At 39.0% G+C, this 14515-nt stretch overlaps 1 protein-coding gene across 1 annotated transcript in view; it reads left to right on the top strand.

The window, feature by feature from the left end:
- Nucleotides 1-14515, top strand: part of EPB41L4B (erythrocyte membrane protein band 4.1 like 4B) — a 186642-nt gene that overhangs the window by 140912 nt on the left and 31215 nt on the right. Inside the window, exons 20-21 of the mRNA XM_086740445.1 lie at nt 9608-9712; nt 14056-14194. Coding sequence (XP_086596571.1) covers nt 9608-9712; nt 14056-14194 — 244 coding nt within the window. The remainder of the gene's footprint in view (nt 1-9607; nt 9713-14055; nt 14195-14515) is intronic.

The raw sequence follows: 14515 nt of genomic DNA, 5'->3' as shown, positions 1-14515 counted from the left end.
TGTTATGGTGCCAAATGGGCAAGAAGGGATTATGAGGAAGTAACAGGGATATTTCCCTGTCTGTTGGAAACTTCCTTGCCACCCAGGTATCAAACTCAGTGTCCAGATGGAAGTGTTGGTGGATAAGTGTTCAGGGAGAATTCACTGATTAGATATCTAATTTAATTCAAGATTCAGATTACTGCATGTTCTTATGTGTAGTTTTGGTAATACTTTCATAACCTGCCTCCAACTGGTATTTTTTTATTTGATTCTTTTAGCCTTGAGAGATCAGGGTCCAGACTGTCTGCTAGCACATTTGTATAATGAAGGAAGTAGAAATTATTGTAGAAAATAAAAAAAAAAAAAGAAAATGTAGTCACCCGGTTTGTTATTACCTCTGGTCACACTGTCCTCTTGATCAGAGTTCCTGCCTGTCTAGTGATCAGGGATGCAGTGGTTTCCCTCCTGCAGCATACCAAGCGAATGTGAGTCACATAGTCACCTCTTCACCTTTTTATAAACCTCACCCATTTCTTAGTAAAAGGATGGGCTGCTAGAAAGATAACCTCTTGAACTTTCCTTCCAGAAATTTTCCACCTAATTGCCAGACTGCTTCATTTGTTAAATGTAACAAATATGGCTAACCACAGAACCCCATCAAGACAGTTCCTCCCATTATTCCTCTCCTTATTCATAGCTTTGCCAGACAGAAGCATCATCTGTACATCTTCCACAATGCCTACACACAAACCTTTCCTGAAAACTCTTTGAAGTATCTGTTTTCTCTCTGGCTATGACCACCTGGGTAAGCCTATAGTGTGTCTATGTGTGTGCATGTGCACACAGATTCTCACACACAGAATTTGGCTATATTTAATACAAAGGTCTACATAATTCTTATTTTATTCTCTTCTTCAAATATGGCTGAATGTAATCCCTGGTGTAACTCTGCTACACCAGCTTCAGGAATTCCAGTTAGTGAAGAATTAGACCACATTGGTACAGATATGAGGAACTGCTGGTTGTTCTCAGGCATAGCCTGTTTACCAAGCAAAAGTTTCATCTTGGGACAAGTCAGACAGTAGAAATGTTAGCGAGAAAGCCTAAAGTTAAAGAAGGTTTGGTAAGCAACGGCAATAAAATTTGTAAGACAGGAATTATCTGGCATTTATTGGATTTGCTGATAATGTACTTTTTTTCTTCATGGTCACTTGGAGCCCAGGAAAGTTTAGACATGATACATATATGATTAGGGTGATCTGGCTGAAGGTCTTCAAGAGCTGGTACATGTAAATACTAACACCTTCTTCATCATTGGCTAAATGTTAGTCTTCATTCTGTGAGTAGCTGTTTACTGTTACACACACAAGACTATCCAGATGTTTAAAAAGTTAGATACACTCTTTTGAGGTTATGTTTTGAAAAATTGAAATAGTAATCGACATTGTTTCTGAGACATTTTAGTTATTTACTGTAGAATTATGGAACTGTTGATTGGAAGAGTCTGGAGGTCATCTAGTACAGCCTGCTGCAGTTCTGAGGCAGGTGCCCAAGTGTCAGTGTAGAGCCCTTTTCTGCTGAAGCCCTCAAGTTGGCTGGTCAGTTATTCCTGTTCTTGTCACTGTTGCCACTTGCTCTTGTGCACCATGTGATACATTTATGGACTGCAATATTTATTTTTCTTTATAACATGCTTTTGTATTGCTGCCAGCTTTGGCATGCTTTACATCCTGCGTGGTTCAGGATTTGTCTGCAGATTTCTTTCTGCTTAGACCAAGTGCTGCATCTCCCTTTGTTGATCCTTGTTATCCAAATTATCTCATCTTTCATAGGATTGCAAATAGAAATATTCTTCTTATGTGGGAGTAGGTATAAGCACCAGCTGGTGTTTTGTGCATTCATTTATTCTAATTTTCTTTGTAAATCTTCCCATCCAAAACCAAATTATGCTATTACATTAAGACTAATTACATTAGGAGCTGCCCAACACGTAATGTAAAATTAAGTGTTATCTCACAGCGCCTGATAATGCTGCACACCAGAAAAGAAGGGTGGAAAATATTAAGTCATATCAAGTTATACAGGGTACAGATGAATCAGGAGAAGTAATCACAGGCACTCTTCTGAATGCCCACTGCAGGGTGATCTTTGCTCATACAAATTGTCAGAATGAGATTCCCCTGCTGTGGCTCATGCATCTGATGTACACTAGGCTTTGAGTTTGACTGCTTTTCAATTAATGGGAATATGTCCTGCACCTTTTATGACCGAAGTGATGACACTACTTACATATAACTTTCATGTGTCACCAAGTGAGGAGTGTCACTCAATGTAATGTCTGCATTATTGTGCTTTTCCCTTTCTTTTCTCACCTGCACAGACTATATTAATATTTGAATTATTATCTCTTGGTATCTGAACTAACAACCTGCTGAAGTACCTGGTACAGTGTGAATCTCAACCATTTTTTTCAGAGAACTTTGGGTCTCTGCAGATGCTTTCAGGATATAATCGTATGAGCGAGGTGCAAAGTGTACAGTTATTTGCCTCATCTGTACACATTTTGGATCTGAAACTAACACCTCAGTATCCATCTTGTCAGGGTAGCTTTACAACAGCATATAGGCACGTGCACGGGGAATTTGTTCTAGCTTATCCAACAACATGTACTCTGTGCATTGACATTTTCTAGCACTAACATTGACCTAGGACGCTTCAGAACCATAACTCAAGACAACATTTTTTAAGAAAAGAAAACAACTTTCATTTTTTGCAAGGAAAGCTAGGGTTGTGAAGTGGTGGTAGTGTTCTCAGAGAGGTGGAATTTATTGTACAGCTGTTTAACAGCTGCTCAAGGTTTCAAGGCACATGAATTGATTTTTATTTAGAAATTCCAATTGATAGAGATGACTGTGGCCCACAAAGCTCTCTTGGACACTGTATCTTACAGCAGTTCTTACAAAGACTGCAAACTGACACCAGATCTTCAAGTCTGGGGCCTTATCCATGGACAATTTCTAGGTAGGTAGTTTCTAAGCATCACAGAGCTGAATTTTTGGACCAGGCATCCAGTAGGATGCCATCTGTAGTAGGAGATGTCCACATTGACATTTGGGCTAAGAATAGGCATGTCACCACATTATGGACAGCTTGTTTCCTCAAGTCAAAGACTTTGGTTCCCTAGAAAAATAGACATATATAAAAGAACTTCTAGGCAGGACAGAATTGAAGCTGATCAAAAATTATGTGTTTGGTTTTACCTGAGATGAACTTTGGTGATTTCAAGCAGATTGTGTTTTCTTAGAATCAGAACGGACTTAACTCTATGATGCAAAGTCTGAAATATAACACTTAAATATCTCCTTTTACATGTATTTTGAAATATTATAGGAAAAATAAAAACATTGTCTAATTGACTAGTTGACTTCTTCCTAATAAATATTAATTGCTTTTAAAAAGCTGCTTTTTCCTTCAGTCTTCATCCTCAAAAATAAAAATCATTCGTTCTCCAACAGAAAAATTTCAGCCTGCATTTTCAAAACCAAACTGAATAGCTAAATACACATCAGCCTGGCCTCAATCCAGTGGACAGGTTAATAGGTCTGCTACTACGACTTTTTCCAGAAACCTCACCCAGTAGTTTCTGCACCAAAGTCCTAACTTCAGGCTGAACTCTTGAATAGCCTTTGCATGCCAGTCTGCATTAAAGATTGCAGATAGGGCACCTAGGTATGTTTTTTTACTTCATTCTGGGTATTACAGAACTCTTTGACCTGTTGCCTGAAGTCAGATGCTGATGAATTGTTTGCAATTGTGTTATTAATCTCCGAACCAGAGAAAGGAGCAGTACTCAGACCTTTCAGATGAGGTCAGCCGATGAAATACCCAACTCGAGTTGTATTTCTTTGGCTGTGTCCCTTGAACTGCACCTAGGCTCTTTGGAAACCACAGTGTTTATAATGGCTGTCCTGGTTGCTCTGTGGAAAGGTAGTATTTGTAGCTCAGTTTGACCTTAGATAGTGGGCTTTGACCTGCAACATTACTCTGAGCTGGGGGAAGAGAACAGTTTCTGTATCTATCTGTTGGACCGCAGGAGCATCACATTTTTGTCTAGACAGCAGATACATTTTCATTACAAGGACAAGTGAGGAGAGGGAATTTTTTTTTTTTAAAAAGGAACAGAACTCAATTCAGAAGGTTAAGGAAAGCCCGTAAGCTGTTTTGAGGTCAGGCTGCTGCTCTGTAGCAAGGAGCTTTGTTGTACATCTGCAATCTATATACAATCTCAGTTTAAAAAAAAAAAAAATAAAATAAAAGGAAAAGTCTTTATTCAGAAACTTTGATACTCACAATAGCTTTCAAAAGTCCAAATAACCTTTTGGAGAGCTAACCTATCTTCTGAGAAAAACTACTGTATCAGAGTGAAAAAGCACATATTATTGTTTCTTAGCTCCAGAAGGCAATAACTTTGGAAAAGAAATAAAAGTGTGAAACCCTTACAGCACAGACTGAGAAAATATTTACTTATTTGTGTGTGTTTGCTTAGCTTGTTAGCCTGTGTCTTTGATGCTCAAGAAAATGCATCTATCAAATATTTTTTCTTTCTTCCTGGCTTTTTCTCCACAAGGTTTCACTACTGTATTCCCACTTAAAGGGAGTTCTGAAGCCAAAAATCAGCCAGTGTTTTACTTTTTTTTTCCAAGAGTCAGCACCTGAAGACAGGTCAACCTTCATGCAAATGGCTGTATCCTTGTAAATCATGGAGCTTTTAGCCTCTACCTCTTGGCCTTAGACTGGAAGCATGGAGGGAGAGATTGTTCCAGATGGCAAAAAAAAGGCATAGACAGAACCAAAGAGGTTAAAACCAGTTAAAGACAAACACAGAAAGCGAGTTTCCCCAGCAGGCTTTGAAATTCTAAACTGGATCTTCCAGGGAAAGAGAAGTTGTTTTATCCCTTTCAGCTTACTAGGCACGCAATCGTTTGCTCCCACATGGCCTACTTGCCACATTTCAAACAAGTACAGAGGTCTGCCCAAAGACACCTTAGCAGGGGATGAGGGAGGCATGTTGGTCTGTGGGAGCCACGGTATGCAAAGGGATGGTGCGGGCAGCAGCATAGCCCCAGCCCTGCAAAGTGAGTGTCCCCGTTACGGGTGAGCCAGGGTGGGACCCCCCGAGTCCCTCAGCACAAGCACCTACATCCTAGAATCATAGAACGGTTAGAGTTGGAAGGGACCTTCAAAGGTCATCTAGTCCAACCCCCCTGCAAGGAGCAGGGACATCCCCAACCAGATCAGGTTGCTCAGAGCCCTGTCCAACCTGGCCTTTAATGTTTCCAGGGATGGGGCATCCACCACATCTCTGGGCAACCTGTTCCAGTGTCCTACAACCCTCAGTGTAAAAAAATTTTTCCTAATAACTAATCTGAAGCTATCTCCCTCTATTTTAAAACCACTACCCCTCGTCCTATTGCAACAGGCCCTACTGAAGAGTTTCTCCCCTTCATGTCTCCAGGGAAGTTTCAGGTTAAATCAGTGGACATCTGTGGTCATTTGAAATGTTCCAGAGTGCAAACGTTTTTTTTTGTGAGCAGTTTTGGTTTCAGCAGCCCTTTTGGCTGCTACTCTGAAAACAAAACAAATGTCTTTGTTTTCAGGTGGGATCTCTCTCTAGGAGTTGCTTATGTTTCTGTGCAGGCTTGTGACATGGGCTGACACTGCTTCAGAAGAGCATACTGGCTGCTGCTCAGGAGTGTGGTGGGGCTCTCAGCGCACAGGCAGTTTCTGAGGACCTGCCACTGCATGCTGACATTTGTGGCTGTTACTGTCATTCTCACCAAGAAGTGACAGATTTTTGTGTAAGGTGCCAGGTCATTAGGTAATTCTGTCTTGGCTCAGTACCTTATTTTTTATGCTGTGGTGGCTGGATGCTGTTACAAGAAAAAGGTTTCTTATGAATTAATGACATTGAAATGGAACCTTATAAAGGAACTGTAGTACACTGCATGACTGCACGTTTTCTGTTTCTTTTTTTTTGAAGTCTGAGTCCTACTGATCCTTCAACACTTCAGTTTTATTCACGCTCACATAAGTTACTACATGTAGGACTATGAACTACAAATGGTGATATCTGCACATAATGACTATTTAAATAGCCAAACCAATTGCAAGGTTTTTATTCAATAATCTTATCTTTCTATATGAGATAATATATTCTGGCTGTAGAATTCAAAAGATAACAATAGAAGTTATTCTGCTTTATGGTTGCTTCATTTTCAGGAATATCAATGAGATCATTTTAAGAGTTTGTGTGAGATTAAAAGCCTCCCATTTTAAAAATACAGATCAGGCTCTGAGTAGATCAAGCTGAGCACTTCTTTCATCTGGTTGCTGAAGTGAGAGTAGCAACAGCTTTGAGCATGTTCAGACTGAGGAAGAGTGCTTGGAGATGAAACAGGAGCTGTCATGGATTTTTTAGGTTGGTGAGGAAGGGGCGCTAACCTAGCAAGGTTTTAATGAGAGCAAAAATCCAGCTCTGCAGTTGCTAGGACTAGTCTAACATTTCATGTCATCCTTACAGTAGACTTGATTCAGTCAGCCTCTTTGGGTAGAGGCATTGCCACTGCTCCTTTTCATTCAGAGGTAGCTTCAATTTATACCTTATATAACCTACAGCTTCTCGAAATGTGGGATTAAACAGTGCTTGTGTTTCTCCCAGAGGCCTGATAAGTATCAGGTGAAAGATAGTCACTGCATCCAGGCTCTAATCAAAATGATAGGAAAATTTTATGATAAAGGGAAAGAATTTTTTTTTCTTGAAATTGTATTGCTTCTGCAAAAAAGTGACTGGGATACTTTACTGACAGGAAACAAAATACAAGCAAAGTTTATCTGAGCAGTTACAATCACTGCAATAGGATTAAATGTGTCTACTGGTACAGTATTTTGGCTTTTTTTTTATTGTTCACTTGAAAATTTGCAACATTAAAAGGAAGACAGAAAGTTTTTCATCTATTCGTTGGGTTAAAGAGTAGGTCCTCTTTGTTTTTCGAACACTTTTAATCACAGTTGAGTGAAATTTTTCATGTGAAACTTTTTTCGAGATGAATTCAAACTTAGAACTTTAAAACATTTCATATATACAAATCAGTTTCATAACTTGCTTTGAAAGCATTACAAACTGCTTTAGTTACAAAATTGCACAATATCTTTTCAAACAAAAAATTGATTTTGGCAATTGAAATAACTGCTTTGAAAGTCCCAATTCCTTCCCTTTTAAAAAAAAAAAATTGCAAACCATGAGAATCAAAAGGAGATATATAGGCTTTGTAAAATTAAAGGAACTGAAATTATAATTTCAAATTTTCATTTGAATTTGAAGTAGCCATTAACTGGAAATAGATTTACTACCAGTTTTGCTATTCCACAGTGTGCTGTTTCCTGAGCCCCTTGCTAGTATTAGTGCATTTGTTATTATCTTTTTGAGTAAACATTTTTCAATTAATGTGTAGTTGATACCACTACTTTTGTTCCTGCTTTCCCTGAGTTGATGAAAAGGTTTAAAACTTGTAACTACTGTCTTAGAAAGGTATTGGAGAATTGTGGGAACTGCTTATTCAGAGAAAGAATTTCAGTTAATGTATTTCTGAAGGCTTGATCTGCAAAAGATGGCATTACACACATTCAGATCCCTTGAGGATTTGACCATCAGATCCAGTCATTAAACAGATCTTAATATATTTATCCTACTTATATCAGAACTTGAACTGAAAATCACTTTGGGTAAATTGAACTGGTAATTTTTTTCAGTTGTCAAAAGCTACCTTTGGTTTAGCACAAGGTGTCTAAAAAAAAGAATAGCTAGAGCAGCCATCGACTCTGAAGGCTGACTTGGTGAAAATAACATGATGGAGGCTTCCATCATGATGTCGGTTCACAGATTTCCAGATCAAATATACTGACTTCAAGATTTTAAAAAAACATAGTTTGGGTTTTTTCTTTTTGTTTTTTTTGTTTTTTTTTTTTTTTTTTTTTTTTTCTTCCCTTATCTTCCCCTTATTTGCCATCCTAAGAAACTCAGTGAAAAGTCTGAAAATCTGGCTGTATTGTTCTGCATTAATCTCATCGCAAATCTGAGATATAAATGACTGACTCTGAAATTGGCATTTGGGAAGGGGCAAGATACGAATCTTGCTGCTCTCTGTACTGACCTCTTGAAATTAATGGGATCAAAAAGCAGAACAAAAATTGACAAAAGTTGTTCCATGACAAGTAGAACTAGTAGAGCTGCGCTTATGATTTATGTATGTACGTCCTTTGTACTCTCCTACTTCCCATCCCTCCATCTTATGCTCTGTGGCCTCCCCAAAGACTAAAATCACATGGGAAAACTGAAGATATAATCTGAAGGCTATGCCATCCCAGTAGATTCTGTTGTAGCTGGACAGCAGGTTCAGAAGTTATCAAATAGAGTTAATGAAGCTTAAAACCCACAGGGGCATCAGAGGGAACTGCAATTGTGAAGATTAAATATGGTTACCTTATTATGGCTTTAGAAGACTAATATGATGTAAGTAGACTCAAAAAATTCAACACAAATTTAAAATATTAGAGACAAGATTGTGCCACTTCTGCCAGTTGTGGAATGTATGGCAGTGCATTAGCAGTCCCACCAGCAATCAGTAGGGCTGCTGAAGTACTAATTTAGTGTCCGACTTCAGATTAGATGGCAGAATACCATTTCACACATTATTAATCAAGGCTTTCAAATGACTTCTTTAACATTTGTCATATTTACTATGCTTATAGCATTTTTAATACATATATGATGTATTTAATCATAATGTGTTGCTTCAAATATGAGTAGTATTTAAGATAATTTATTTAAGATAATTCATATGTTTTCATGCCACTCAAGCTCACGGTTGAAACTGTTTCCTTCCAAGGTCATGAAGATCCTGTGTTTAGTGTTTATGCTATTTGTATCCAAACCTTAGTTAACTCTACTGATAAGTGGTTAAAGAGAAGGTCCTTACATGTGGGTCCCCTTATTCCCATTTCTATCTTTTGCTGGAACTCTGCAGGTATATTTCACGTTCCTGAGCACCTGAAACATGTCTGAGTTTTGCTTTTTTTCTAGCAAGTGTCCTTTTCTTGTATCAAATCCATTAGTTCATTTCCCTTGAGCTGCTCTTTCAAATTCAGAAGGAAAATGTTTAATTTCAACTTAGAACTATTTTAAGGAGAACAGGTTTCACAATTAATAAAATAGTTTTAGTTATAGATATTTTTTGTAAAAATATTTCTGACATGACTGAATTGCTGGGCTGTTATGAAAATGTTGTATTTTGGAAACGGTAACATTTCCACATGGTCTCTTACATAGACTCTGTAATCAGTTGCTGCTTTTATAAATGGTATGCAATGCACAGGAGAGTGAGTTTGCACATCCTTTTCTGTTCATGCACACTGGCCTGTGGACTATAAATGGAACAAAAGGATGAAATTCAATGGGCACTTGCCACTTTGCGAGATAAATACGTGTTGATGAGTTAGAACTCTGTTGATATGCCTGAAGTACTTTAAATAAAGACTGTGCCACATAAATTTTTCTTGTTATTTTTAGAAGTCCAGCTCCAGTGCGACCTGAAACTACGCCATCAACTGGCCCTACGGAAAAGCAGGACATTAAAGTTTCTCGTGTGAGGAAGTTAACGAGGCAGTACAGTTTGTGAGTAACGTATAGCACTATCTTTATGGTTTTGCCTACTACAGCTGAAAATGAAAGGGGATGCTAATTATTGCTTTAGCTGTGCCTTCTGAAAGGCATGAGTGCAATTACATGATAATGATCTTATGCTGATACCATTCCTTTCATCACTGAGAATCTTTAAGCTTTTAATATGAAATGAATTTGCCATCCCTATCCCCAGCCCTCAGAATCGCAGGCCCTCTGCCTTTTGCTGAGCCTGTCGGTTAGGAGTTGAAAACCTCTTTTCCGTACGAAATGTCAAAGACCTTGTGCAAGCTGGAGTAAGCTGCTCTGTCTGCTTTATGACAAGCCTATTTGCAAAATGAGGTAAACAGTCCTTAGTTGTTGCGTGGTCAAGCCATGCTGTCAGCCATTCCCTCTCAGAAAGTGCACCCCCCCTCACTCCCTCTCTCTCCTTGATTTTGTCACACGCAGAAATCGCAGAGCCCTCTACACCCACAGCCAGCAAAGTTAGGGCTCTTAGTCCCGACAAGAGTGGTCTGTGCCTATCAGGCTTTGGCGTCAGATTTACATATAATTCATCAGATTTGAGAGTCTCTAGAGATGGGAGATACTGAAGAGATGTAGAATCAGTTTGTTGATTTGTCCTTCATATGAAAGGACAGACAAGGCCATCAGAAGCTATGGGGAAAAAAAGGACTATGTCAGCATAAACTTATTAGAACAAGAACACCAACACCATAATGAAGAAAAAAATATGCAAGCTTTCCACTTGGAATAGCAACTGTTAGTCCCTCCAGCAATTTAACATTCTAGTGTCACTAAATATATAGCAATATTAGCAAAAATTTTTCTTCTCTGCAAAAGCATTCTAATAAATATAAATATTTAGTTATCTTCTGTCTCACTATTGAGAACACTGGCTTTTGTTATGGGAAGAAAGTAATCTACATCATCAAAATTGAAAAATTATTTAGAAGAAGAAATAGAAGAATGAATCAAATTGAAACTAGGTGGAATATGAAAAATTAGCCAAATTGGTATTTGTCCAAGAGACCAAGGCTGACATATGGGAACACACAGCCACAGCTTGGTCAGCAGGCCACGTAACGTGCTCTCTTTTACTATGATACATCAACCAGTATGGTTTGAAAATGAGATAGGAGATGGGAATTGACAACCCAAGCTGGGAAGAGAACCCAGCTTCCCTTACTGCCTGCTAATCCTGAAGGTAATGTGTGACTGGGAACTTGGCAGCATTTGCAAGGAGCAGTTTCCCGAGGCCTGAGTGAAGCCTGCTCACTCACTCTGCCCAGCACAGCTCAGACAGCAGTGTGCTTTTCTTGAACGAGACATCACTTCTACTTGCTCTTTTTCTACAAGCCAAGGGAAGGAAATCTCCTACATATTTCAAGGTGCATCTGATTTTTCAGATTTTTATATAATTCAGGGACTTGTAGATAGCAGTCAGCAAAGGAAAAGGCTGTTACACTGAGAGGACCAATTATTTGACACTTTTCATATGGCTGGTAATGAGCAGGACATGGGGGTTGATCCTGTTCTTTGAGCACACTGATATGCAAGGACAGGCAAGAAATTCATGTTCTATTGCAGGTATAGTCACCAGTTTTGTACTCACACTTGGAAAAGTTTTTTTTTTATTTAAGTTTTAACCTAAACAGCTTGTGAAACTTGGTCCTCAAGTACTGCTACATGGCAAACAAAGAGAACAGGGTTATGCTGTGTAGACAATTTTGATGTAAGGGTACCTTGGTGATGTTATGTATGCAGAAGCACAGAATTTCCCATGGGACCATCAAAGTAAGGTAGTAGAGTAAGTTGGTATTGAAGGTAGCAAGGCTAGTAAGAAATCAGTTTTCAAGAATTTGGGTGAAAAATATTGCTGTAGGTTAGGTTAGGGCTGGAGAGAATGTTTACCAATAAATAGAAGGTGACAACCAAAGGAGTGGTATAGGTACTAGGACATAGAAAAATGAAAATAGGTACCTCAAGGGGTCATCCCTGAAGCAGAATCAGCTATTCCTAGGTCATTCTTGTCTGAGAAAGTGTTTAACCAACTTGTTCTTAAAGGGCAAATGAACATCTTTGGGCCAGAGACTGAGCAACTCCCTTTTCTGTATGTGAACAGTCAGCCAGTCCCCGACAGCTGCTGAGCACCTGCTGAACGCGCAGCCCTACACCTGAGAATGGCACTGAGGAAAGGAGGAGAGGGTAAATGAAAATGAGAAATGTTGTTCTAGAGAGAAGGGAAAGGATGCCAAGGGCACTGAGAGTTACGGTACCACAGAGAATTCAGTAGTGTCTGGGAAGAGCAGAACTTGGGAAAGCAAGAGCTAAAGTCACAAATAATGCAGTGGGAGGCAAGTGGGATAGAAAGGAGACTAGAGGCAAGGTTATGCAGTGGAAAAGGCAATGGTGTTATTACGCACATAGAGAGACGCAACATTTAAACAATATATTTTTAAAAACTATATATTCAGGAGTGAATTCTCAAATCTGAGTTGGTGAGGTTTTGGGGAAGCAGTTTTGAGCATGTCTTGCCCCCATGTGGATTTTTAGTTGTCCAGTGTTAGACATGAGGAACAGCAGATCAAGTGCACATAAACACATCTAACCACCTTTGGCCATGTGTAGGACTGAAGACTCCACAGGTAAAAATATGGGCTGTGATTTTTTTTTTTTTTGACCCAAATTCTATTCAATTTAAATTATCTTGTGTCTGGACTGCAAGTATGGAAAATGCAAAGAAATAGTGAAGAAGTATTGTGAAAAGAATACAGTGAAGAAGGCAAATTCTCAGACTTGTAGCTTCCATGCTAATAGCTCAATGCCTGATAAGACTCGACCCTAACCCTTAGCTTTCGTTTCCAGACACTAAGAAGCCTTTCTGAACTGGCAAGTTCTCAACAATTTTCTACTTCCTTCTATACAACAGAGCAGCTTTACCCAGCAAGCATGGGGAGGGTGCCAATGTATTCCTGCTGAGAGTGGGGAACAAGGACTGAGAAAATGTCAGCTACATGTTTCTGAAAGAAAGATTAACTAGGTCAACAGCCCGACTCTGGCTTGTTACATTAATAAAACATCTATTGAACAGGTCCAAAAGTTTTTGCATTTTCTTTCCAGCATAAAATCAGTGTATTGTACATGCTTTGGTGCTGAATTCTATCCTTATCCAGAAGAAATAAAAAATGAAGCATGGAAAAGCTAACGTTAATCATCATAGTTTTATATCATAACAAAAACACATTGCTATCATCCAAACAACCCACCATAAGTCTGTGTACCCTGTATGTCATGTAGTTTTGATGTACTGTGCTGCCCAGGCATGCTGCCTTCAAGTAGCACTAAACCAAGAACAGTTCTGTTCTGGAAGAATCTGTCAAACTAGCGTGGCAGGCGTCTCTGCACTGTGACTATCTAATTGGTAGTTAAAATTGGTGCCATTTATTGTATTTATCATTTTTCCATATTCTTGAAACTGTCAAGCTGTAGTCTTTCCTTTTCACACATCATTCCCAGTAATAGAGGTTTTGTAGGCCAAATTGTGGCTCTGTTTACCTCTATGCAATGGCAGGTAGCAGCTGGAAACATCCTGTCTCAGGGCTGACTGACCCCAATGTTTTGTAGTCAATGGGGCTCTACAAAAGTAAATGCAGGTACAATATTCTCTACTGGCTTTCATTTAGTGGTGACAGTAGGTGAGATGGAAACAGCTCAGCTTGACTGCCTAGAGCCTAAGGGAAGCATGCAACCTGGTTCTAAACAAAATGTTTTCTCTGTAAACAACGTAAATGAGACAGGAGAAAGATACCTTCACAAGAATGTTTCTATAGAGCTCCTTTTTGGACTTGATCAAAGTCCTTTAAAAAACTGTTTGAAAACAATAGCACAGACTAGCTGCATAATGGTTGTCAAATCTCTTGTTGGTCTAAAGCCAATGAAGCAGTCGGTCCCATGGATTGATCTAAACAGATCTGTTCTTGTCAATACAGCCAGCCTCCATAGAAAAGAGTAAACATTAAATTAATATCAAATCAGTTCATTTATTCGTATATACATACTCCATAGAAACACTGCTTGCACATTATACTCATAAGATTACAGTTTGTAGATGAGAGTTACCTAGCCAATTGACTTCTGAGGAATCTTTAAAGCTTAAAAAATATAATTTACTTGAAAAGATAGCTGCATTACAGATGGAAGAGTAAAGAAAACTTTACTGCAAAGCACTACAGCTGACATACAGAAAGCATTCCAGTGCCTCCTCCAGCACAAGTACGGTCAAAGTCCGGTGACATTTTCTAATTAGAAGATCTGTTTGCTTTTATCAACTGCAGTGATGAAGATGACCTTCCTCCAGCACTGGCAGCAGCAGCAGCAGCATCAACACCGGTGTCTTCAGCATCTCCTGGGTCACAGAAAACCTGTACACCACAGACGTCCGAAGGACAAACACAGGTTTCGCCTGGTGGCAAGGTAACATGCAAAGAGATGAGCTTATGTCAGTTCGGAGAGTATTCGGGAAGGGTGAGAGGGAGTTGCAAATAATATGTATTCCTTAGATGGAGTAATTTTACATTTAGGAGTAGTTTTTAATGCAGAGTTATAGTACTATCTTTAACTCGTTGTGTAAGGAAATATTTCAAGCATGCTCAGCTAACGTTAAGAATAGTGTTTCATCAACGTTAGGGGGCAGTGGGTCAGGATTAAATTAATATTTACCTTGATTTCAAAGGTGCATAATTTTGTTGTCTGTCTTCCCTGAGTAAGACAGGCAACAATACTTAAAAAACATGG

The sequence above is a fragment of the Chlamydotis macqueenii genome, chromosome 2 (genome assembly GCF_036417535.1).
Source record: "Chlamydotis macqueenii isolate bChlMac1 chromosome 2, bChlMac1.mat, whole genome shotgun sequence".
In the NCBI taxonomy this organism is placed as follows: domain Eukaryota; kingdom Metazoa; phylum Chordata; class Aves; order Otidiformes; family Otididae; genus Chlamydotis; species Chlamydotis macqueenii.
Note: the sequence above shows the minus strand (reverse complement) of the source record. Positions and strands in the feature narration are given on the sequence as shown.